The sequence below is a fragment of the Cadophora gregata genome (assembly GCF_030347475.1).
Source record: "Cadophora gregata isolate MNR1 chromosome Unknown scaffold_10, whole genome shotgun sequence".
Lineage (NCBI taxonomy): Eukaryota > Fungi > Ascomycota > Leotiomycetes > Helotiales > Ploettnerulaceae > Cadophora > Cadophora gregata.
Window position 1 is genome coordinate 210,812 of NW_026695933.1, and position 22,911 is coordinate 233,722.

Below are 22,911 nucleotides of genomic sequence, written 5' to 3' on the forward strand. Positions count from 1 at the left end.
TCGTAACGTCCAAACCCCTGAAAGAATTTGCTTTCCAGGGTCATGTAGACGCCACCGGGGAGTTAGTGCGCAAAGCCGTGCACCATAAATTCCGAAAACAGATGGTCCTCATGGTCGATCTATTTATTCAGAGCCCGTGCAGAGCGGATAAGCCTCGAATCCCGACCCTAGCCCAACAGCATGTCAAGACTTGGCAACGGTGTATTCGACGCAAAGTTGGGTACTGATACACCCCCCCAAAAACGATACGCCCCCCCCCCCCTATGGGGCAACTTCAACCACTTATATCCTCAAGCCCTCTGCTAGCGGATTATCCTTCTTCCATTTGAATAACACCAAAAATTAACCTGTTTGTAAATATTCGCTGCGCTCGGTATCCAAAACTCTAGCTATCTTTTTGTGAGATTTGTGTCTACCGCGCAAGGGACTCACTCCTTCACAGCCCTCTGCAAGCTCTAGGGCTCAGGCATAGCGCCCTTACTTGATAAATTCGAGTTGAATTGAACATCTTTGAGGTTCGCGAGTACTCATCTTGAAAAGGCTTAGAGGACCCACAGAGGGGGGGGGGGGGGGCGGGGGGGTGTATAATTACCCGCAAAGTCTCATATTATCGCGGCTGAAGAATTTATGGGCGCATGAGGCCGCATGAGACAACGCCTAGAGGGTAAACTTTGTATATGACATGATCCTAGTGAGAAATATCTGCTTTGGGATTAGCATTCATACGCAAACCACTGAGCCATTAGATGATCAAGTGTGTGCTTATTCCTTACGGCAAGAAGAATCTCAACAAGTGCCTGAACAAACAGCGTGTAAGTAAGTGCAGGGTGTAGCGACCATAAATAGAAAATTCAAGATACACAATATGCCGAGAAGTAGCAAAAGCCTAGGGATTGTGCGAAGTATGAATCAGAGAAGGTTGAGCTATGACATGGTTCGAATTCATTTAACTTATGATCCACATTATCGTAGAGTTTGTTGCCTAAGCTTTCCAAAGCACGTCCTTACCTCCCTGTGCTCGGGCATAGAAGTCTCATTCAGAACATCAACCCCTCCGAGAGATGCGCAACTGCCAGATTGACCTAATCCCGGTCACATACCAAGCCAGGAGATTGGGCACTACACATGACGTATCCACAGCTTATGGATGTGATAAACTAGCCCGAGAATCGAGGAGAGAACTCAGGGGACGTTATCAGCATGAGACATGCGCTGTCGTCTAACAGTACCTGATCCGTCATTGAAGTCGAATCTGCACATCCTAAAAAGCGGATCACGATCGAGACTGGAGGAGATCCGACTGGTCCCTCGCAACGGTCACATCTGTTCACGCCGGTAGAACGGCCGAAAGTATATTTTAACAAGGCCGTCATGATACTCTCCCCCCCCCCCCCCCCCCCCCCCCCCCCCTCTAAACAAACGTTAAACGTGGATTTTTATGGGCTGAAGTCCTGGTAGGCCTTTCTTGACTGGTTAATTCCCCTAGACAGGCTTAAAGCACGAGCCAGATTCTGGTCAATTGTAAACACAAGGGTGGCTGTAGAAGGTTCGAGATACACTTGAAGCCCTGCTTCAGGCTAAGAATCAGCAAAATCATTGGATTAACACCCTAGCTGACTAACCACACGAGGTCCAGTTTTCATGAGGTTTAACGTTTGTTTAGGGGGGGGAAGAGTATTATTGAAACTAGTGACTTGAACAAACTGTCTCCCCAACCAGTACATTAGAATCATAGCAATTTCAAATACAGAGTTTTGTTTGCAGCCAAACCAAAGCCTCTTTGCAAACCCATGAAAAGTGAAAGTATCCAGAACGAAACGTCATCCAAATTGACAATGGATCCACCTCCCTTGCGAACATCGGACGACTACGTATCCTAGATGACTGCTAGTAGTGGGACAACCGCACCAATAATACCGAGAGAGATATCTGGGGTACACAGCGATGCGGCCGATACATCTCCAGATGGTTCTGGGGAGGGTGTTCCGCCCGCAATACTAAGTTTGTAGTCCTGGGCAGAAAAGACAACTTCGGCCTTTGCATGAAAAGCCTCACTCCCAAATTGGACAATGCCGAGATAGTTGGAGTCGTCAATCAACTTGTGCCGCCAGAGATAGTGAAGCAGTGGTGAGATGTCCTCGTCGAAGTCGGTAATGTTGGTTGAAGCTAGCCAGCCGTAAACATATTGGCCGTTACTGTTATTTCCGGAGTAGAGGGTGCTGCGGAATAAAGTTAGCGATGGAAATCAGGAATACGAGGAATGCGTACAATGTATTGTTTCTCAGTTTGTACCGGGGTGGATTTTTGATGGATGAGCTGAATCCAATAGGCTTCTTGCCGCCAAAGTCCGCTAACCAGATCATGATCTCATACTTCGGCAAGGTCGTGCTGTTTGCTGAAACTGGGTTGGAATCCAGAAATAGATCGATCATAACGTTTGCTGCAGCATCGATGGCCTCCAGAGATTTGGAGCTGGAAGCTGGAGCCATTGCCCACGAGGCTTTGATTTTCAGGGAAGAGAGGCTGGAAAGTTGCAATGGGAGCAAATTTGAGTCCAATTTGATGTTGGGAAACGAGTGTACTAAATGGGAGTTATTACTCCAGATCCAAGTTGCGCTGAAAGTGGTCTCGTCATTGGCGATCTTGAACATCTTAGCATTTGCACTTCAAGGAGTAGCCAGTGAACATGCCTTGATACATTGTGAACCTGAACCATCATCCCCCCATTGGTTCGAAGCAACTAGAATAATTAGAACAGCATTGGGAGATTAGGCCAAAAGACATGTACATGTATATGGCAATGATTTTCCTATCAGCTTGTCGTACCGACCACACATCTCGGTTTCGGCTGCCAGTCCACGAGCGAGTACGGTAGAGATGGTGAGCATGTTGGAAATCATGGCGAAGAAATGAATCATGACTTTGGATTGATCTGATATGGGTGAAGTTTAGTTTGATAGCCTCGAGGAAGTGCAATGGCTTCCAATGAGGTAGATAGCGAATGTCGATATTGTTAAAAGAGGAGTGATGTGAATACCAGAACAAGATTCTGGTCGGGCAACAGCTTGGGCTGAAAGCAACACTTGGTCATCAAGAGAAAAACCCCTTTGCACGCCACGTCACGTGTATGTATTTGAGCCGACTGATTGTTGTGCCATGCCGGACGCTGACAAGGGGAATGGTCTGAGTTACCACGTGACCAGTGCCATCAACCACTCAGTACGGGCGGTTCAAAAACCTTCCATGCACGCATGGGAAACTTAAACAACTCTAAGGAATTGATTTAATAGCCATTTTTTTTCCAGACCGAATAATCCTGACCGCAGAACACGTGGAGTGCTTTCAAACATTCCCCTCAAGGTTAAGCGAGGAACTCAAAGTAAACAAACATGTGTGGGATACGAACATTTCTTCATTCCACGCTACGAAAATTCCAACTCACCATGTAAAGGTTTACGAGACAAAATTTAAGTTCGACATTCAGCTACGTCTACAATAATGAAGATACTCCTTGTACTGGGCCGGAAATGGAAATATATTGCTTGATTTTGTAATTTGCGTGCTTGACATGTGTATTGAGTTTCGGATATCGTCCACCCCAATCTCTCTCCGAGGATAGTTGAATACAAAATTATGCATACATGTCTTACTGCAATTTAGAGGAGATATGGAACCCGCGTCCCAATCGTTCCTCCGAGATATTGATCCACAAATAGGAATCCCGAGGCAGCTAATTGGGAGATACCATGACACCGTTGTACCGGAAATTTTTTTCATCATTTTTTACATTTGATCTACGCCTGCATATGAGATTTGGTGCAAGTTGAGAATACTAATGGAAGCATTTTATACGGCCTTTGGGCAAGCGGATAATCCTGGTAAATGATGCCCTAGATACCAACTTCGAAGCCATGGAAGCGTGATTTGCACAAAAGATTACAAGTTTGCAGAGAAACAGCTCCCTGGTTCTCTTCGAGTGAAATGCTTGGATAGTAGGGAGGCATGAGCAGGAGCAATGCTTCCTTCTCAGCTCATGACCATCTAGGCAGGTAAAAGCCTACATTCACGATGTCTCGATATCATAAAAAGAGGGATCCAGAGAAAGCATACCTAGGATGTTTTTAAAATCTGCTCGCTGATCACCCGCTATAACTTTGCTGCTGCAAGAACCGTCATTCCCATAACAAATGCCCGATATCGAAGTGTTCCCTTTTCGGGTTGTTGTTCGACGTCCTGGTCCGAGGGAACGTGGAAGTGTGGATGTTGATTCCGAGAACGATTTTAGTCTACGTGGAAACGACAGGTAGTAACGACAAAAAGCTATGAAATCAGTAAAGGCAAATGGAGGGTCTCGTCTGCAAAGGATGTAAAGCGTTGGGTGATAGAAGTAAGTGGAGGAAGCTATGCAAGTTCATTCTATTGAGCTGAACTCTTGGCCATTTCTATCTGGGAGGAAGATTTTTCGGAGAGAAATTCCCAGTGACTACTACATAGGAAGTATGTGTGGTAGAGTTGGATGAGGATGGGCGCCTGAGTGCGGCTTCTGTGAGGACAAAGTCTGCCAGTCGCGCTGTCTTCTTTCCTTTACTCGCATTGTGGATAGTAGGGTACTTTACAGGATGGATGAAACGCAGCAATAGGACATTCGAGTGATGATACAGCAAGCAATAACGGTTATATTGTGTATTCTGGTCAGGTAACAATCGATCCCGCGACCTGGACGGGGATGTGAAACCACACCTTATCATCGTCTACACTCTGAGGTATACACTTGCAAGGAGTTTGGAATTTTCAGATTAGGTTACGGGCAGCTCTATCACATTTACATGTCGTTGGTAAGGCATGTGCTGTGCATATCACGTGCAGTCTAAGATAACACTAAACAAGGTCAGGAGCGGGGGTGGCTTGAGATGGATCGTATGAAAGACGCTTTCGCGATGAGACGCTATCGTTGACTCTGAGCTCGATCTCGTCTCTCAGTGCTGCCCGCCAAGAGCCAAGAGTACTCATTTGGGTTGAAGGTCATCGGAATAGTCCCTACCACATCTGATAATGGCAGATCCAATCTCAATCATTGGTCTTGTCGGCCAAGCTGCCCATCTTCTCAGCCGCTTGTATGATTACGTGCAGACAGTGCGATCAGCTAAAAAGGAGGTATACGAGTTGTACACGGAGATTCTGGCCCTGAAAGGAATTCTGGAGCAGATCAATCAGCGACAGCCAGCTGCACAGGAAGGCAATGTAGGCGAGTGGGCTCTGGAATCGTCTCAGCAGTACAAAGATACGTTGGGTGCGACGAGCGTACTTTTAAAGTCCATGCTGGAAGATTTGACACCAAGAAAGGACTCGAAGCTGGCGAGTCTTACGTGGGCAAGACACAAGTCATCTGTTCTGGAACAGACCACGAAGGTGGAGAGAGCAAAGAGTTTCTTTGTTCTGGTACTGATGAATGATGCTTCTGTGTCACAGCAAGATATTGTGGCACTTGTGAAGGGCATTTCGACTTCCCTTGCACTTGATCGCCAGGAAAGGGAGCAGGAGAAGGCGTATGACAAGATCAGAGCATGGCTCGCACCGTTCAATCCCGATTCTCTACACGCGAAAGCAGGAGGAAATCAACAGCCTGGCACGGGATCCTGGTTTCTCAACGGCCCATTCTCCATGTGGCTTCATGGTAGAGATGATCAGTTCCGAGAGTGGTGTGCACAAGAGCGTGAGGCTGCGAAAAGGTTGAAGAATGGTCCTGAGCCAACTTGGGGAAGTCAGACGCGACATCCGATGGACGAGGATGCTCGTTTCTTGTTTCTTGCAGGCCCATCAGGTTTCGGGAAGACTGTTCTGTGTGCTTCGGCCGTGAAGATGGCAAAAGAGGCTCCAGGAGCCAGGGATTGCACGGCTTACTACTACTTTTCGGCCAGTTATCCAAACTCCCAATCTCCCAATGCGATGCTGGGCTCTGTCCTATCACAGCTATGCAGGCAGGATGACTCTGTACTCGCTGTGCTTCGATCAGAGTGCGATCGAGGTGACGTACTGGATGAGAAGCTGCTGATCCAGCACATAGCTCAGTGTTGCAATTCCATGTCGGAATCATATATATTTGTCGATGCCATCAACGAGTCAACAATCACAAAAAATGTCCTTGTCTCCCTCTATCGGATCATGTCGCAAGCTAAAAGTGTACGAATCTTTGTTACTAGCACCGAGTACATGGTCCGTCTGTCGGTTTACATCCAAGAGGTCCAAGCGAATGTGTACCTGAGACCAGCACACATTAACGAAGACATACGGGCCTACGCCATGCAAAGACTGGAAATGGATGAGCCCACATGCTTCCTATCTAGCGCAAGGAAAGAACAGCTTGCGACATCGCTTGTGACCCAAGCTGAAGGAGTGTAAGTGCCGCACAGCCTAAAGAACGAATGACGACTGAGGTTGAGTAGATTCAGATACGCTGCTTGCCAACTTGACTCATACTCCCGCATGCACACGGGTAGAGAGGTAATAAGAGCAATGAACAAGATGCCAGAAGATCTGTTCAAGGTCTACGCTGAAAGCTTAAGTCAAGTGCCCCGCCAAGATCGAGATTTGGTCCGGGAAGCATTGCTCTGGGTCATGAACGTAAAGCAGCCACTTACCTTGGGAGCATTGGCTGAGGCGGTCGTGCTTGAGCTCGAAGACACGTACATGGATGCAGAATTAAGGCTGGCAAATCCACGAGAGATCCTGACCATGTGTCACGGCTTGCTTGACCATGATCAAGAAACTGCCCAAGTTTTCCTCAGTCACGCGACGATTCGTGACTTCCTCTCCTCTGTCCCCGAAGACAATGTGGATGTGTGGTATCGCCCAAACACGGATTCGGTGGGCGAAAACGACAGGCGGATATTTGACAAGTGTATGACATACCTAATGTTCGACGACTTTGCAAACGTCTGCGCCGATATGGCTGAACTCAATGCGCGAAGAGACCGCTACCCTCTCCTTGACTATGCTGTGCAAGCTTGGCCAGTCCACTATCCAAGAGATGACGCAGCTCTAGCTTCCGTAATACGTTTGTTCGCAAGTCGCACCAAGAATGGCGGCAACTACGCAACGTGGGTACAAACTCTGATCAATGACGTTCCGCCCAAGGTGGCACTCTTGACAGAGCCTCTCTATTACGCCGCGTCGTTCGGTCTCCTTCCTGTCGTTGAGCATCTTGTCGCAACAGGCTCATCCATCGACCTACCAGGAGGCCGCGCGCTTGCCCCTCCACTACAAGTAGCTGTATTCCGTGACAACACACGTGTTGTGGAGTTTCTCCTGAAGAACGGCGCTGACCCTAACTCGAAGAATGCCGATGGTCTCACTAATATGGAATGTGCCAGGCTGAGGGACAATTGGCAAGTAGAGTACTTGCTTCAAAAACATGGTGCAGCCGAACCGGACGAAAATAAAGCACCAGATCCAATGGGCAGAGCGTTCGACAGATGGGCGAAGTGCTGCCAGTGTGGAGGAGACTTCGTTTGGGGCAGCGCCATGTACGGAGCATGCGGGATGTGTACACATAAGATGTGTGTTGACTGTCGAAATGTTGCTAAAAAACGATGAAACCGGGAGGACGATGAAAGTGATAGAGACATAACTCAGTACTGAACGATCAGTAAACAGCTCATAAAAGGTCGGTCGATAGTGACTACGGCTTCTTGTGAGGTTAGCATTCAGGAAGTGTAATCGTCGCAGGGAAGTCTTGGGCCATAAGTCTTTCGGCCTGTCCCACTCTTGCCCAGCCGAACCCCAAACGTCACTCCTGTGCACCCCAAGCAATCAAAATAAATGTTTCCTCAGCCTCGTCCTCTTGTTCTCCCTTCAACAACTCTCCACACAACACTCACTCGGCTACGCTGCCCGATATTCACTACTAAGACAATACCCATTTGGAAATTCAAACGTGAATATAGAAGCAAGGCAATAAGGGCGAGGAGAGAGATGTCAGCGAACAAGGCGAATGGGGTTGCGACGCCTCCCGTGGGAGATAATGGACTCAGGAAGTTGAAGATATTGATGTTGCACGGTAAGATAATCTCCTGTCTCTCTACCATCTATCCACCTTTCCTGCTCCAGGGTTTTTCCGCCATACCAAACCCGAGTCTCCCAAGCATATATCATAGCCTCTCTTTTCTACCCCTCCACCTCCCCTCTCCCCAACTCCACCACCAACCAACTTGCTAACTCTCCTCTCCCCAGGATACACCCAATCCGGCCCCCTCTTCCACGCCAAAACCCGCGCGCTGGAAAAACTCCTCCAGAAATCCTTTCCCTCCCCTTCCCCCTCACCACACAAGGCGCTCCCGGGCACACTGCCCTCCTACCCGGGCGGCATCCAACTCATCTACCCAACGGCACCAATGCGCCTGCTCCCCGCTGACATCCCTGGATTCTCGTCATCCGAATTACAAAGCGACAGCATTGAGAAGGGAGATGAGCCCGACGCGTGGGGCTGGTGGAAGAGAGATGAGTCGGGGAAATACGTTGGGCTGGAAGAAGGACTTGAGACGATAAGGAAGGCGATTGAGGATGCGGGTGGTGTGGATGGTGTATTGGGATTCTCGCAGGGTGGTGCAGCTGCCGCGTTAGTTGCATCACTCCTCGAACCCGGCCGCGAGGAAGCATTCTTCTCCTCCTCATCTCCTTCATCATTCTCCTACCCCCCCTCCTGGTCGTCCCTACGCACCGCGCTCCCTCAACCACCTCTCAAATTCGCCATCTCCTACTCCGGGTTCTACGCCCCCAACGCGACGTACAAGCCATTCTATACACCGAAGATCAAGACGAGGTTTCTGCATGTCATTGGGAGTTTGGATAGTGTGGTTGAGGAGGAGAGGAGTCAGGGGTTGGTGGACAGGTGTGAGAATGCGGTGAAGGTGGTTCATCCCGGTGGGCATTTTGTACCCGTGGGGAAGGAGTATGCGGGTGTGTTGGTGGGATTTTTGAGGGATGTGTTGGGGAGGGAGGAGAAGGGGGAGGAAGAGGGTGTGGAGGATATGGATGTGCCGTTTTGAAGGGGCTGAGGAAGGATGGGGTGGTGTGCTTGGATTGTGATTTGATTAGGATGGTATTTCGCGGTATACATAGCGAGGCGTTTAGACGGATAGAGACCATATGGCTCATAGAACAGAAAGATTAGACCTGGCCTTTGGGGCTGAAGACAGATGAGTAAAGCATAGAAATGAGTAATACTTGTATATGCATTGCATTCGATACCTCGATTCTAGACTAGTATACAGCGGTATCATTTTCCCAACCACCATCATATCAGCGACACATAGCTTTCGCCCCAGCATAACCCTCTAATGCGCCTTCCCAGTCTTTCCAGCTTTAGGAGCCTTGGTCGGCTGAATCCTCGCCATCATCTCCTCCTTGGTGATCAGATGATCAATACGCTCTAAATGACCCAACAGACTCTTCATGTTCGCACTCCACTCGTTCAACACGTCATCAGCATCCCTTGGCTTCGCGAAATTAACAATCCGGGCAGGACGATCGATCTTCGCATATACCGTTTTCGCAGTGACCAGCTCGCTGATGTACTTCTCCGTCTCGTCTTCTGTAAGATCGAGCAATTGTGTGAGGCGGGGCATCTGGATTCGGGTATAGTACTTTGCGACAACGCGGACGTTGTGCTCGATAACGCGTTTGCGGAGATCTTCCCAGCGCTGGTGGGCCTTCTTGTCGGCAGATTGGTTGGCTGTAGCATCGAAGACGTCAGTGCCGCAGAGGTGGGGACCGAAGAGCTTGGAAACCTCGGGCCAGCGCATGAGTTCGTGGACGGTGAAGAGCTTGAGGAGTTGGGCTTCGAGAGGCACTTGGCTGTTGCGGGTGTCGCGGAAGACGCGGTGGAGGAGGTCGGATTGTTCGTTGTCATACGGGGCGAGGATAACGTAGTAGATGATTCGTTGGAGAACCTGGCATGTTAGCATATTTTCTTCAATATTCTGGGTGAACATACTGGCTGCAGCTTTGCAGGATCATCCTCAACAGCCTCGGTATCCAGAACTTGCCTGTAATGCTTGCAAGCATCCAGATACTTGTCATCATGCTTCGCCAGGGTGATCTGCTGCTCATAGTATCGCAACTTCAAATCCGTAACATCATCCTCGACTGGCTCGGGGATATCCTCTCCCTTGTCTCTCTTCTTCTCGCGCTCCTTCTTCTCCTTGGCCAGCTGCTCCTCGCTCTTCTTCGGCTTTCTCGACAGGTATTTCGTGCTGATCTTCCTGCTTAGAATTCCAGCCTGTGTCCAATCCTCATTCTCTATGCAGAGCGCAACTTGTGCTAGGATAAACTCTGTCTTCTCTCTTCGCTCCATCGACCCAAAAGTCTCGACTTGAAGCTCGCACAGGATATCAGCCGCGGCCTTGAGGTCGCCCTGAGTCTTCTTCATGTCCGACAGAATCTTGGTAACACGAGCCCGCTCCACCTCAACGAAGATCTTGCCTTCCGTAACTGTCCGTAGAGTCTCAATGACGGACAACTTGGTCTCGTTGTCTGGCGCCGACTCGATGAATTCCATAACCACCTGCACCATCTTGGTGATGGCTTGTTTGAGTTGGCCATGCTTCTTGGAGAGTAGCAGGACTTGTTCGTTCAGTAAACTCCAATCCCCAGATTCCTTGCTGAGTGTGACTATCGCTACGAGGATTCGGGATGTGGATGCGAGATCTGACGCCTGATGTCTGTTAGCTATGTAGAGGGCGTGGCTTGTTGACATGGCGGACCTGTCTTGTTTGCTTCTCCAACGCTGTGAGCTTCTCGATTGCAGCTTGTACATTTGTCTGCGGGTCAATATTAGTATGATCGTTGCTCATGATGATGTGCGACGCACCTGGGCAAGCTTCTCAGCTTCGGGAAGCTGTTTGTCAACTTCTGAAGAGAAGTCCTTGTCGGGCTTTCTGATGATACCGTCTGACATGATTGCGAGCGTATATGTGTGTGATTCGCAGTTGAGATTTCAATCGAATTGCCCAGATCGAGACGTTAGATGTTGTGGAGTGGAGTGATATGATGTGGTTGGATGAGGCTGGAAGTTGAAGTTCAGTCAGGTTGACAACTTGACGCGGCGATGGAGCTCGCGAGCTGGAAAATGGTTGTTCCGCTCCGAGATCCTTAGCCTTGCCTCGTCTATTTCCTCGTCGTTCTCGGTCTGCTCTCCTTCTCCAGGCCTGGAAAAACATGGCTCCCATGACTGTTGGCTTTGATGATTAGCCTGCGCTATTGGGCCTCCAGCTCTCATTCTATAACGAACAAAAAAGGGTTTGCTATTTGCATGTCCAGCCTGCCAAATGCCTGTTTCAAAGTCTCTAATCTGGTGTACTAGTGTGATTTCAAGAGTCTACCACTGTCCGTTTTGAGGCATTTCGCTATACCTAATCATTAATCCGTTTCGTATTCTGACAGCCTTCTCTCTTGGAAGTCCATGTAGCTTGAAGTGTTGGACAGATTGTGTTCTCTTGATGTCGGCGTTCACGGCTCTTGGCGGATTGGACAAGTTGTATTCCTTGAAAGTTCTGGAGTTGACACGCGAAATTTGTCGGCTTCCGCATCGACTCTGCAATGCTCCATCTGAGAACTGATTAAGTCCTCCTTCTCGTGTTGGAAGACAGCTTCACTGAAGGCTACCCTCTCATCCATGTCTCCCTGTACCATCCCGCCAAGTTCTCTTTCTTGTCTTATGTCTGGACAGAAGAGAGCCTCTTTCCTAGGTTCGAGAAGTCCACAGATCATCATGTCGACTTAACGGGCATGATACATCGCTAGGTTCTAGCCTTGCAGCAAAGGTACCATCTGAGTTGACTTCCTGTGTGCTTGCAAAAAGGCATTCCGAGGGAAGTCATCACGGTTCTCAAATGCACGCATCCCATGACGAAGCCAGACTCATTTCTGTGTTACTGGAACCTGATAGTGACGATGGTGCTCTGGTCTTCAATTCATGGAATCCTTTATTTGTCAAGCTGACGATCTCAAGTGAGTTCGACAGAGCATACACGACCGTACACTTTTATAAGACTGGTGTGCTATAAAACATTTGTTATAATGAAAATAGTGGAAGCGTGTATGGATTCTTCATGGAGTGGAAGATACTGCCGATCTAGTGTTTGTTTGTGGAGGTGAACTAGTTCCGCGCAATGTCGCTTTCGTAATTCTTACAAGCCTTCATTTCGTCGGACAACCTATCGTCAAGCACTTGCTCGAAGCAAATTGAGCCCTCCGGAGACCCACTACATTGGCAAACACCTATTTGCGACCTCATGCTTGGACAAAACAAAATCTGCTCTGGACCATTTCCACAACTTACAGAGTCGTCAGCCTCAGATGTACGAGATAAAATCTACCGGGTGCTCGTACTTGCCTAGGATGTGAAGAAGCTAGTCGGGAATATCAACTATCAATGAGAGGAGTAAAAGCGGTTTCCATCTTCCTTTCTCGGAGAGTATCAGTCGTCGGATTCTAAGCTTAGCTTATCGATCCCCGTCCACACCAAGACTCTCACTTCCTGTTAGGACTCCGGACTAGCACCATGGGCGAAGTATCGACACTCGATACCAAGAATAGCTAGCAGCCCCAGCCAATACTGCTGAATATCTCAAACCAAATGATATACTTTCAGAGAGTCTAGAGGTTCTAGATGCTCGGGGAATCCGTGTTGATGTTATCAATGGCTGGGGAGTTGCAGCTTGGGGAACAGAGACAGAAAACGATGTGTAGCAAACAGCACTCCCGGCATAGGCCAACAGTTAGGGACTTGCAACACTGGAAGCTCTAAGTGGGACACTTATCGGAGACTCCAGCAGCAAGAGCGGACCCCACAACGGCCTGGACACACCCGCGATGTTGGTGAGGCACCGTCAAAGCGTCATCAACATAGAGCGGAATCACGACATTTGTGTCAATTTCTGGTACGATCGCCATCGTAAATCCAACATAGCAAGGAGAGGTCTACAGGAATGGTTGGCAACATTGGAGTTCGATATTGGATCTTCAGGCGATATCGAATTTGCAGAGAAGCGATGCATGCACATCACTCACACCCACAGCAGGCAACTGATCTAAGAGATAGTTTGGGTTGCTAGCTCTACTTACACGCTTGGCGACCTTCTCTGTGCCATCTATGGGTGCAGCACACCGGTGCTTCTGAGTAACGTGGGCCATCATTACTTGTCTCTTGATGATTCTTACTTATATCGAATCATGAATGGCCAAACTATTGAGGGCATGCAAGAGGAGAGCTGGGTGAGCAAACATTCTGGGTAGATTAGATGACTATTCGCAGACAAGACCCTTGATTATTCGACCCTTCAGTGGGAATTCAACACTTGACCTTCAGAACCGATGAGTATCTCTTTCTGACCATAGACGTGTCCAACGGTATTCTGTCGCCACCTGATTGCTATTAATGGTTGGCGACCAGTCTATTAAACAATACTCACAGGCCCTCATCATTACCGGTCTCCACCTTGACCGGACGGGTCTACACAAGCATTCTGGGGGAATGTGCACCTGCTCAGCTGCCGTGGATGTTGCAAAAGCTTTGGTCACCAACATATCAATTCCATGGGGACGAACAGACTCTCAGCCTTGCGTTACCTTGAAGACCCCACTTCAGTCTAACTTTGTATGTGCATCTCCTCCCTCGGAGCCCCACCGGAAGTCTCAATCAATGTGGCACCTATTCCCGGATCGTCGTTTCGTCATGAAAGGCTTGGAAACAAACGGTCTGCAGGCGAACGACCGAAGAAACATGTAGGAGGCTATCAACAATTCGAGCCTCGGCTCTCAGTACTCTCAGCATCCATTGTTGCTGCTCGTTTCGGCATATCTTTCATTTCAAGCTGGTGCGCGACAGTCCATCGGGCTGTGGCGACCACGAGAGAAGGCGCCACCCGGTATTTGCTCCTGTAGACTAGAACGGTCTGCATAAAGCTCCTTATCCCCCTTGCAGCTTGCATTAATCGTCCTTCCGGACACGAGGGTGCCTGTCCTATCGCGAGAATGTGACGACCTCACGTAGTCAGTCAACTGCATTTGGTCCGTTGGGTTAACCGGAGTAGGTTAGCTACTCCGAGCCAAAGGCATCTAAAGTTAAAGATACTTTATAGAAGACAAGTTTCTGGAAGGAACTTGCCCAATGGCTCTTGAGAACTAAAATGTGGCTTAACGGCTCCGGAGGATTACCCTGTTGAAGATTGGGGCATCGCAAAGGCAATGTATGAGGTTGCGAGCCCGACTGCCGGATCAGCGGTCTGCTAAGGGTTAATGCCAGATCACGCTACCCCGCTGTCAGCAGTCGTCCCGACACTGTTGAAATCTAACGACCTTCTTGGCGTCTTAAGAACAAACGGCGCCGGACGACTACCTGTCAACAGTTAGGCTCCCCCTACTCTCCCGTCTTACCTCAGTCAGCCTACACACTACTTCAAAACATGCCAATTCTGTTCCCGCGTTGTGTCGATCACTGGTTCTGGGGTCCTGATATCAACCAAAAATCCGAGTCAAGCTGATCCTATCAAATCCTTCAGTGTCAAATGTTCTGCGAGCATGTGGCCCGTGAGCAAATGTAAGATTTGCCAACCAAGGATTGCCTTCACGATCCAGCCTATGGCTGAGCCACTTGGCCATTCCAAAACAGGCTGGAAATTATGGCGCGTAGATCTGCAAACCCATTCCTTGTGATTATCTTCAGGGATTTGATATAAGCTCATGAAGGCCCATCAGCAAGCACGTACTCCCGATAACCTGGTCTTGAAAGAAGATGGGGCTCCCCAAAAGGGACCGAGGCTGAAAAGTCTACTTCAACAATAACATTCGCAAGATCCCATTCCAAGCTTTCCCTCCTAGATCGAATATCTTGTCCCTGTGTTACCGGTTTTAACTACAACATGCCAGGACCAGAGCGCAGTTTAGGGTGTTATCGATGCCGGTCCATGAAGTTGAAGGTGCGTTGCAACCCAGGGCTTACTTTACAAATGCCCAGTATGATTTATGCTTATGATACTTCTTAATACTAATTATCCCAAGTGCGACCAAGAACACCCAGAATGCAAACGCTGCCAAAGGGTAAAAGTCACATGCCCTGGATACAGACAGGAGAATGATCTCATTTTCGTCGATGTCAGCAACCAGATACGAGAACGAGGAGACGCACATCGACCTCGAACTTCACGGAAAAGCACGACCGAGAGCCCCAAAGGAACTATAGACAGTCCTCGTAAACAGCGAGTTACAAGTTCCCCCTCACTCTCGCCTCCAGCATTCAAAATTCTCCCCCAAACAGATTGGAACCAGCACGCATTATGTCGATTCATGTCGGAATTTACCATGCAAACGCGGGACTTGAAAACGAACCCAGGATTTTTGCACAACTTACCACAGCTTTACTGCGAGTCCAGAGGTCGAGATCCGTTACTAGACCACGCGGTGCTTGCAGTCTCTCTTGCTCACCACAGCAACCAGTCGGGATCATATGATGCAGCGCTGCAAGCACGAAAATCGTATGGTCTTTCAATATCGCTCTTGAATAAGGAACTCTCCGAGGGGAATTTGCAGAGCGAATCAACATTAATCGCCGTTTTGTTTCTCAATTATTATCAGGTATGCCAGTTGGGGTGCTGCAAGAGCGCCAATGCTAATTGGGTGACAGGTTTTCAGCGATGAGAATCCAACATCTGATGTGGTAAGTAGCAAAGCACAATTCCACACTGCTTCAATTTCGCGTCATTTGCTCACATTCAGTCTGTAGTGGAGCATGCATTCTGATGCTCTCAGCATGCTTCTCCGTAGTCGTGGGACTGTCTCTCAGTTTCTGGATCCCAGAGTTGGCGGCATCACTCGTGCTGCTGTGTACATAGCAGTGGGTCTTATCTACCCGAACTACCGTCAATTGCTAAGCTTTGTCAGGTATATCGCAACTTAACAAGGAGAATCTTACCAGGGCCGGAAGTGGCGCTCTTTGAAGAAGCGCTCGATTCATACAAAGAAACCACATGGGGCGAAACAACACTCGCCCTCGCGAGCACCACTCGACTATTATGCAAATGCGACGATCTGCTTGCAAAGAAACCATCACAAGGCCACTCGAGCCTAGCCCTCCTCGAATTGATAACCCGATTCAGAGAAGAAGATTGTCGATACCCGAAATGGTACGGCTCAGTCGCGATAGATCCAGACAGACTAGAGGACAGTTTCTTCGACGTGATATGGGTGAATAGTCGGCGCGCAGCTCGTATCACTCTCCTGCAAAGCTTAGTAGAGCTCACTCTGAGGGTGCACCCGCATTCCGATTTACATCACCGGCTTAAAGAAATGAATCGCGTGAGACATGCAGCCGAAGACACGATCCAGATGATGGCAGATGAGATATCAATTAGCACGACATCCTTGCTGGCCGAGTTTGAAGGGAAGAGGGCAAAAGCGTGTCGTGATGGAGAGCCGATTGGGTGTGTAGCTATTGCGTACTTTTTGAGCCTGGCTCCGCTAGGGATTGCGATTGGGGTGAAGACATTGAGTGACGAACAGCGGAGGTATATTGCGGGGCAGTTGGCCGTGGTCAGTAGTAGGATTGGTCTGAGACGGCCGTTAAGACAGCAGTGGCGGAAATAAATATACAGTTATAGATTTGCTTGGACTTGCACTCCTTTCTTGTCATGATATATTTTGCCAAGCTATCCTCACGCGCGGAGGGCTCCATTGGGTACAATAAAGTTTCGCCTTACTGAGGAAGTGAATGGTGGTAGGAGGTATAGTCAATACCGCTATACAAACACCTTCCAAGAGATTCTACAGCCTTTTCGTTCCAGGGTCTGAAACAACCGAGATCAGTTTTATAATGCCAGTTCCAATGTAATAGTTGATACCCTAACGCTGAAGTCTAGAGACTAATGCGGTATAATCCCTCTGTAATCCCGGGGTGTAGGCCCAAAAACAATGAGTAGCGATGTTGACGATGGGGTTCAAGACTTTTCGAATACCGACTGGTATGGCCAGGATTATAGTTTCTTGGTTCCCTCATATATTTCTTTAGCTGCATCTCAGTACGTCAATGCACTTGAATTTTCTTTTCTTTGAACCGTCTTGAAATCCCTTTGTCAATCTTTTCAGCTGGTTAACATTTGGAATCTTTGACTTGTTTAGCAACAATTTCATTGTTAAGCTTGAAAACAAAGATGCGTAGGAAAATGTTTAATCTTCTTCAAAGCATTCTACAGTGACAGCAACTGTTCTCAGGGCAGACCAGAACTGCGAATAATCCTTATCAGCTGTATACAGCTGACATGACTTTCTTCATAAAAGAGGCTATTGTACACATTTAACTCGAAACATTCCCCGATATCCAATTGCAGGGACATCTCACCGTTACGACTTTCTATTTTCTTCAAACCCGTCGCTATGAGTGAGTGCGTGCATTCATCCCTATTCTTCCACAAATGTGGCCATTCTGAACGCATCGCTCGGCATGCACCTGAATGCTCCACAATTGGCAAATCACCTGGCAGAGAAGGTGTGCTAGAGGTAGATCGTAACATCGTATTGTTGAAACCAAGAACTACCTCTGCGATGCAAAGCATGAACCTTGGTCCAGTCGAGGGCATGTGTCGAGTAGCCATGTCCGGTATATCATGCAGACCCTGGTCTTGCAAGTTCTGCTCCGCAGATGGAAGTTCAACGAGACACCCAAGAGGGTGTCTTGCCCCGGAAGAGCTTCAGGAACGTCGCCGTATCTGGCTTGATTGCTTGAAGTATGGTGATGTATACCACAGGACAGATGACCTCAAGCGCAGGATCAAACAATGTGAGCACATTATTCCGCGACAGCGATTGGAAGCTGAGCTGCAAAGGTTGGAGGTCGCTCATGAGGAACGCAAACAGGGCCGGAAAAGAACCTGGTTCGATGGACTCTCCCGTCGTCATCGACGTCAAATCGAAAAGGGGATTCCAGCTGTGAAGCGAACCTACGTTTGTCCTGGAACAGAGGCCATGGTTGGTGCAGGTAATATCTTCCAGGAAATTGATCCAGCATCCTTGACTGAAGAAGGTGACTGTGGAGTCTGTCGTTACCCTTTGAACGATCTTGACCGTCGCATTGCAAAAATACCCTGCGGTCATATCTACCATCTCGAAGACGGCTGCATCGTTCCGTGGTTCACATCAGGCCACATAGACTGTCCATACTGCAGAACGCGATTCGATCTCAGGCAAATTCCTCCCAGTTGGGATGATGCCCGGTACGTATTTCCTCCTGATTACTCGTTCCCCACTGTGTTCGATGGTTACATCGAGCATCTGGAAGACTGGAGAGAGGATGAGATCAACTGCGATGACACCGATAGTGAGCCAGAGTCATGGTTTTCCGAAAGTGATGAATGCGAGGATTTTGATGACGACCAGGACGACCTGGACGACCAGGATGGCGCCGACGACGACGAGGACGACGATGATGATGAGGACGATGCAGTTGAAATAGATCGTATTGCCGTAAGTATTTCTCAAAACTGTAGTGGTAGCAATATATAATCTACTCGGCCTTTTCTGAGACCTATGACTATTTGAATTGAAAGAGTGGTTTGGTATGTCTTGTGAGCGCTTCTTGGTGGGTGGAGCGCAAATAATTGGGATGCAATCTTATTCAGGTAGTCACCCGTGTTGCTCAGACTATTATGCGGCTCAATGTCTCGGATTGCTAGACAAGATAATCCAAGTCATTATTTTTAAAGGGGCCTAAATACTTACCTTCGACTGTTTGTTGATATGTCTCGGGATAAGGTACATAAGCGAGAACTGGGGAGGTCACAGATCCTTTGGGAACCGGTTTGTGTAACGAGTGAAATAGAAGGAGAAACAGGCTAGCACAATAAATAGTTTGCGCCAGTGTGTAGGACGCTCGCTGACCCTTCGCCAAAAGAGCTGAGAGTCTCAGCTGCCCCAAGCCGTGATAGGGTCACATGATTGGCACGTTAGAACACTCTTTGACCAGAAAAATGACATATACGTGTGGGATACAGAAGTCATCAAGAAGCATAGATGTCTTCATTATTTATTCAGACTAGCATCTTGAAGAATGAAGCTCTTTTTCGCCCCGGGCGGAAGTGCCATTGATCGGCTCACGTGCCTTCAGAGCTAACCTGAATGCCTCGGCTTGTCGGACCCTGCACTCAACTGGAAGCAGAACAGCAAACTTGAGGAGATAGCCAGACCCTGTACATTTAACTAGCCTCTCACGGCACTTCATTGAGGGCCGTGGGACGAAGTACCAATTGAACAGTCTGTCAAGGGCTTACAGAATCCGGAGATATACTAAGATCTTCAGCAATGTCGCCACCCCACAAACCATCAAGCTCGAATGAAGGCTTCTTCCAAGCCGTTCCAGTCATCCACAACCAGTTTTATGATGACGGAGTATTTCAAAGTGTGCTAAAATGTAAGCCCATAACTGATTGTAGCCTCGTTGTCTTGTATTTCTGCCTACTGACCCCGCATCAAGTCTTCCTCCCGAGGCCAATTCTGGATTCCGTGACATCAGATTTCTCAAGGTTTGGCGACGATGTATTATCAAAAAGAGTTCTCGACTGGGTCACTGATGCTGAAAAAAACGTACCGTATCTGAAAGGGGGAGGTCGGGATGCGTTCGGGAAAAGAACGAGCGAGTTGGTTGTAACCGAGGGTTGGAAGAGACTGCAGAATTTCGGGATACAAAATGGGTTCGCAGGCTGCTTGAGCTATTAAAAAAAATAACCTTTACTGACTTTATGGCTAGAATTGTTGCCACAGGTTATGAAGCAAAGTATGGGGAACACACAAGAGTTGTGCAATTCCTGAAGTAAGTGCCAAGATCCATCGCTTTCATCAATGGACATTGATGGAATGCAGGCTTCACCTTTGGACTGGATCATGTGCCAACGTGGCATGTCCAAGTGCAATGACTGACGGCGCAGCGCGGCTGCTGAGTCTACATTTGTCATCCACAGAACTCAATGAATCAACTCGTGCCATATTCCAAGACGCATATGACAGGTTGACGTCTAGGAATTCTGAGTATGCATGGACGAGTGGACAATGGATGACTGAGAGGAGCGGAGGTAGTGATGTATCTGGTACAGAAACAATCGCAACCTATTCGCCACAATCGTGCTCAAATCTCGGCCCTTGGAGGATTGATGGCTTCAAATGGTTCTCGTCGGCGACCGATTCTTCCATGGCCATACTTCTCGCGCAGACATCCAGGGGCCTGAGCACATTCCTTGCACCCATGCGAAGACCTGATCCTGGAAATCAAGGGGGTGAGCTTAACGGCATACTTATCCAACGCCTAAAGAACAAGTTCGGCACGAAAAGCCTACCAACTGCAGAACTTGGGCTGTCCGGGATGCGAGCATATCTGATCGGCGAGGAGGGACACGGAATTCAAGAAATCAGTACTATTCTTGACATTACTCGCCTGTACTCCGCAGTCAGCGCTGTAGGATATCTAGGCCGTGGGCTAGCAATTGCTAGATCATTCGCTCGAGTTCGCGAAGTTGGGGCAGGACGAGGGAAGAGGGTCATGCTCAAAGACTCGCCACTGCACATGAGCACTTTGGCAAGGATCACTGGAGACTACAAATCTATGATGTTGTTTACCTTCTTTGTTGCAAGTCTCATGGGTGCCAACGAACACGGGACAGGCCCAGAAAAAGACTCGCTTCGACTTGTTCCACCAGACACTAACGACATTCCACTTCTTATTCGTGTCTTGACCCCTATTCTCAAAGCATCGGTGTGCAAACGGTCCATTCATGCTCTACAGGAGTGTATGGAGGCACTAGGAGGTGTCGGGTATCTAGACAACATCGAGAACGAGGCCATTAATATCGCCAGACTGTATCGGGACTGCTGCGTGCTGAGTATTTGGGAAGGTACCACCGATGTTCTAGCGAGTGATACGTTGAGGGTACTGAAGGGAAAGAATGGGAAAGACATCCTGGACGCTATAGATCGATGGATCACTATATCTCTGAGCCGCTGGGTTCTCGAGCATCCCACGCATCAAGCGGCACTTGCCGCTTTCTGGTCGCAGCTACGACAGACCATATCACAAAGTAGCCCAGAGGAATTGCTTCCAAGAGCACGAGATCTGACCTTTGATATTGCCAATGTTGCCATGGCAACACTGCTTCTGGTGGAGGCCGAGTCGGACATAAATTCCGCTTCACTGGAAGTCTGCACTAGATTTCTGCTGGACAAAGCGATAGTGAAAGATGGAGAGTCCAGAGATGAAAAGATATTGCCTCCCACTGAATTGGATATCAATCAGAGGATTGTTTATGGGGATGATAGCAAGTTCAAAAGATCGAAATTGTGAAAGAACATCATCGGAAGGATTTGGATCTCGCAACAAGCTTGTTACAAATAATTAGCTCTGTTGAGCTCTGGAACATCGAAGAAATTTCTGAAAAATCACCACCCGTCCCAGTCTGCCTATGTCAGTAATGCCCACTCCATGGGTTCTGCGTCGCCGGTGCAGCTGCACCATTGATGTCCGCCTTCACAAAAATATGCAGCAACTCCGAAGCCAAAAGAACAATCGGCGTGTCCAGCAACGTCGATGCATCCTTTCCCAGAGCAGCTTTGATGAAGTCCCCCAACGTCTTCGAGTCCATCGTAATAGCGGTTCCTTCTGGACCCCATCGATATGGATAACTCACCCATGCAGGAATGACATACGCATCAGGTGTACCCTCCAGCCATTTCGCTGCAACGACTTGATATCTCTTGGAGCACTCAAGCTGTTTCCCCCCATCTGCTGTGGAGTTCAGAAGGTTGAACTCCAGCCCTGCTGGAATACCAAGGACCTTGCGATGCTCAGTGAAGTTTGGACCAGCCGTGGGGAAGTTCGCATGTCCATTCAGGGACGAGTAAACCACGGGATGCGTTCCATCTACCATCTTGAAATCTTTCGCTACAGTCGCCTTATCATACAAGGTGTTCTTTCCATGGGCCGAAAGAATCACTCCAATCATCTCCTTGGTGGTATTGTCGATCCTCGTGGCTGCATATTCCCAGTCTCCAACATGCTCGCCGAGTGGAGCCAGATTGATGTCTCCTTGGTTCTGCACCTTGTTGAAGACCAGGCTACTGAACTGAGCGGTTCCATGGCCATTATATGCGCTGAAGTACCAGAACTGGATGTCAGTGTATGACATGCCTGGCGTCCAGAATGCGTTGACGTAGGATTTCGCTGTGTCGAAGTTGCCGGGCTTGACAGCATCTTCGATGTTGAAGTAGTATCGTTTGTCTTCTTTGGGTGGCCCTGGAAGCTGCGTTTCGGTAGGATGCATGATGGTCGATGTTGGTGGCTTGCTGTCAACCAGAGTGCTGTGGGCGAGGAACCATTCAATGGAGCAGAGGTCGTATTTCTCGTCTGGATGTACTTGAAGAACTGGTCCATATTTTGCTATGGCAGCCTCGAGCTCAGTCTTTGTCAAGGGTGAAGTAGCCATCGTGGGAGGTGACGGTTCTGGATTTGGCTTGGCCGGATCAGGCTTCTTTGATTTTGAGCCTTTTGATAATTTAGAACCCATATCAACAAGTCGCAAAACATGTTAGTAGAATATAATGGAACCAGCGAAGCCATTTTATATAACCTCATGGCCAGTCATCACAGCCTCGCAAGGCAAGACTTTCACCAGAATGTGAGGCAGGCGTGATGTTCAGCTGATGTGCCGACGGCTTCCACACGTTCCTGGCTCGCATCGCCATTCGCGGGCCGTTATGCAGGACTGAGACAGGTACCACACACCCAGGTATTTTGCCGGTTGGCTGCATATCGCATGTCATTGGCAAGACTAGGAGATTCAGCTTCACCACTTGGCTGCAGCCTTTCGGAATATGTCACTGAGC

General features: G+C 48.6%; 8 protein-coding genes across 8 annotated transcripts; 5 read left to right on the top strand and 3 right to left on the bottom strand.

Annotated features, from left to right (window-relative positions):
* Positions 1 to 1,423: 1,423 nt before the first annotated feature.
* On the bottom strand, positions 1,424 to 3,237 carry ONS95_001431 (uncharacterized protein). Its single transcript, XM_058494628.1, has 4 exons — positions 2,789 to 3,237; positions 2,691 to 2,740; positions 2,269 to 2,642; positions 1,424 to 2,219 (listed from the first exon to the last, which is right to left on the bottom strand). The coding sequence occupies exons 1-4, from the start codon at positions 2,916 to 2,918 to the stop codon at positions 1,877 to 1,879; spliced, it is 897 nt and encodes a 298-aa protein (XP_058354935.1). The 5' UTR covers positions 2,919 to 3,237; the 3' UTR covers positions 1,424 to 1,876.
* A 1,815-nt stretch (positions 3,238 to 5,052) lies between these two features.
* On the top strand, positions 5,053 to 7,593 carry ONS95_001432 (uncharacterized protein; the record flags this gene model as incomplete). The annotated part of the gene is made up of 2 exons (XM_058494629.1): positions 5,053 to 6,395; positions 6,444 to 7,593. The coding sequence occupies 2 exons, from the start codon at positions 5,053 to 5,055 to the stop codon at positions 7,591 to 7,593; spliced, it is 2,493 nt and encodes an 830-aa protein (XP_058354936.1).
* A 378-nt stretch (positions 7,594 to 7,971) lies between these two features.
* ONS95_001433 (uncharacterized protein) lies at positions 7,972 to 9,044 on the top strand (the record flags this gene model as incomplete). Its single annotated transcript, XM_058494630.1, has 2 exons — positions 7,972 to 8,056; positions 8,230 to 9,044. 2 exons carry the CDS (start codon positions 7,972 to 7,974, stop codon positions 9,042 to 9,044), a joined length of 900 nt encoding a protein of 299 aa, XP_058354937.1.
* A 176-nt stretch (positions 9,045 to 9,220) lies between these two features.
* On the bottom strand, positions 9,221 to 11,059 carry ONS95_001434 (uncharacterized protein). The gene is made up of 4 exons (XM_058494631.1): positions 10,868 to 11,059; positions 10,761 to 10,817; positions 9,992 to 10,711; positions 9,221 to 9,947 (listed from the first exon to the last, which is right to left on the bottom strand). Exons 1-4 carry the CDS (start codon positions 10,952 to 10,954, stop codon positions 9,333 to 9,335), a joined length of 1,479 nt encoding a protein of 492 aa, XP_058354938.1. The 5' UTR covers positions 10,955 to 11,059; the 3' UTR covers positions 9,221 to 9,332.
* Positions 11,060 to 14,918: 3,859 nt separating this feature from the next.
* Positions 14,919 to 16,638, top strand: ONS95_001435 (uncharacterized protein; the record flags this gene model as incomplete). Its single annotated transcript, XM_058494632.1, has 5 exons — positions 14,919 to 14,975; positions 15,058 to 15,630; positions 15,680 to 15,712; positions 15,779 to 15,889; positions 15,937 to 16,638. 5 exons carry the CDS (start codon positions 14,919 to 14,921, stop codon positions 16,636 to 16,638), a joined length of 1,476 nt encoding a protein of 491 aa, XP_058354939.1.
* Positions 16,639 to 17,448: 810 nt separating this feature from the next.
* ONS95_001436 (uncharacterized protein) lies at positions 17,449 to 18,893 on the top strand. Its single transcript, XM_058494633.1, has one exon. It carries the CDS (start codon positions 17,593 to 17,595, stop codon positions 18,547 to 18,549), a length of 957 nt encoding a protein of 318 aa, XP_058354940.1. The 5' UTR covers positions 17,449 to 17,592; the 3' UTR covers positions 18,550 to 18,893.
* A 300-nt stretch (positions 18,894 to 19,193) lies between these two features.
* ONS95_001437 (uncharacterized protein) lies at positions 19,194 to 22,860 on the top strand. The gene is made up of 5 exons (XM_058494634.1): positions 19,194 to 19,282; positions 19,343 to 19,453; positions 19,517 to 19,733; positions 19,790 to 19,852; positions 19,903 to 22,860. The coding sequence occupies exons 2-5, from the start codon at positions 19,345 to 19,347 to the stop codon at positions 21,371 to 21,373; spliced, it is 1,860 nt and encodes a 619-aa protein (XP_058354941.1). The 5' UTR covers positions 19,194 to 19,282; positions 19,343 to 19,344; the 3' UTR covers positions 21,374 to 22,860.
* Positions 21,495 to 22,511, bottom strand: ONS95_001438 (uncharacterized protein; the record flags this gene model as incomplete). The annotated part of the gene is made up of 1 exon (XM_058494635.1): positions 21,495 to 22,511. One exon carries the CDS (start codon positions 22,509 to 22,511, stop codon positions 21,495 to 21,497), a length of 1,017 nt encoding a protein of 338 aa, XP_058354942.1.
* Positions 22,861 to 22,911: the final 51 nt, after the last annotated feature.

Coding starts and splice junctions, on each gene's coding strand:
- ONS95_001431 (XM_058494628.1), bottom strand. CDS start 2,918: ATGATTCATTTCTTCGCCATGATTTCCAACATGCTCACCATCTCTACC. Junction 2,643..2,690: donor CAGGTTCACAATGTATCAAG/GCATGTTCACTG, acceptor AAGATGTTCAAG/ATCGCCAATGACGAGACCAC. Junction 2,220..2,268: donor AAACTGAGAAACAATACATT/GTACGCATTCCT, acceptor TTTATTCCGCAG/CACCCTCTACTCCGGAAATA.
- ONS95_001434 (XM_058494631.1), bottom strand. CDS start 10,954: ATGTCAGACGGTATCATCAGAAAGCCCGACAAGGACTTCTCTTCAGAA. Junction 10,712..10,760: donor TGGAGAAGCAAACAAGACAG/GTCCGCCATGTC, acceptor AACAGACATCAG/GCGTCAGATCTCGCATCCAC. Junction 9,948..9,991: donor ATCCTGCAAAGCTGCAGCCA/GTATGTTCACCC, acceptor CTAACATGCCAG/GTTCTCCAACGAATCATCTA.
- ONS95_001437 (XM_058494634.1), top strand. CDS start 19,345: ATGTCGCCACCCCACAAACCATCAAGCTCGAATGAAGGCTTCTTCCAA. Junction 19,734..19,789: donor AATTTCGGGATACAAAATGG/GTTCGCAGGCTG, acceptor CTTTATGGCTAG/AATTGTTGCCACAGGTTATG. Junction 19,853..19,902: donor AGAGTTGTGCAATTCCTGAA/GTAAGTGCCAAG, acceptor GATGGAATGCAG/GCTTCACCTTTGGACTGGAT.
- ONS95_001436 (XM_058494633.1), top strand. CDS start 17,593: ATGCAAAGCATGAACCTTGGTCCAGTCGAGGGCATGTGTCGAGTAGCC.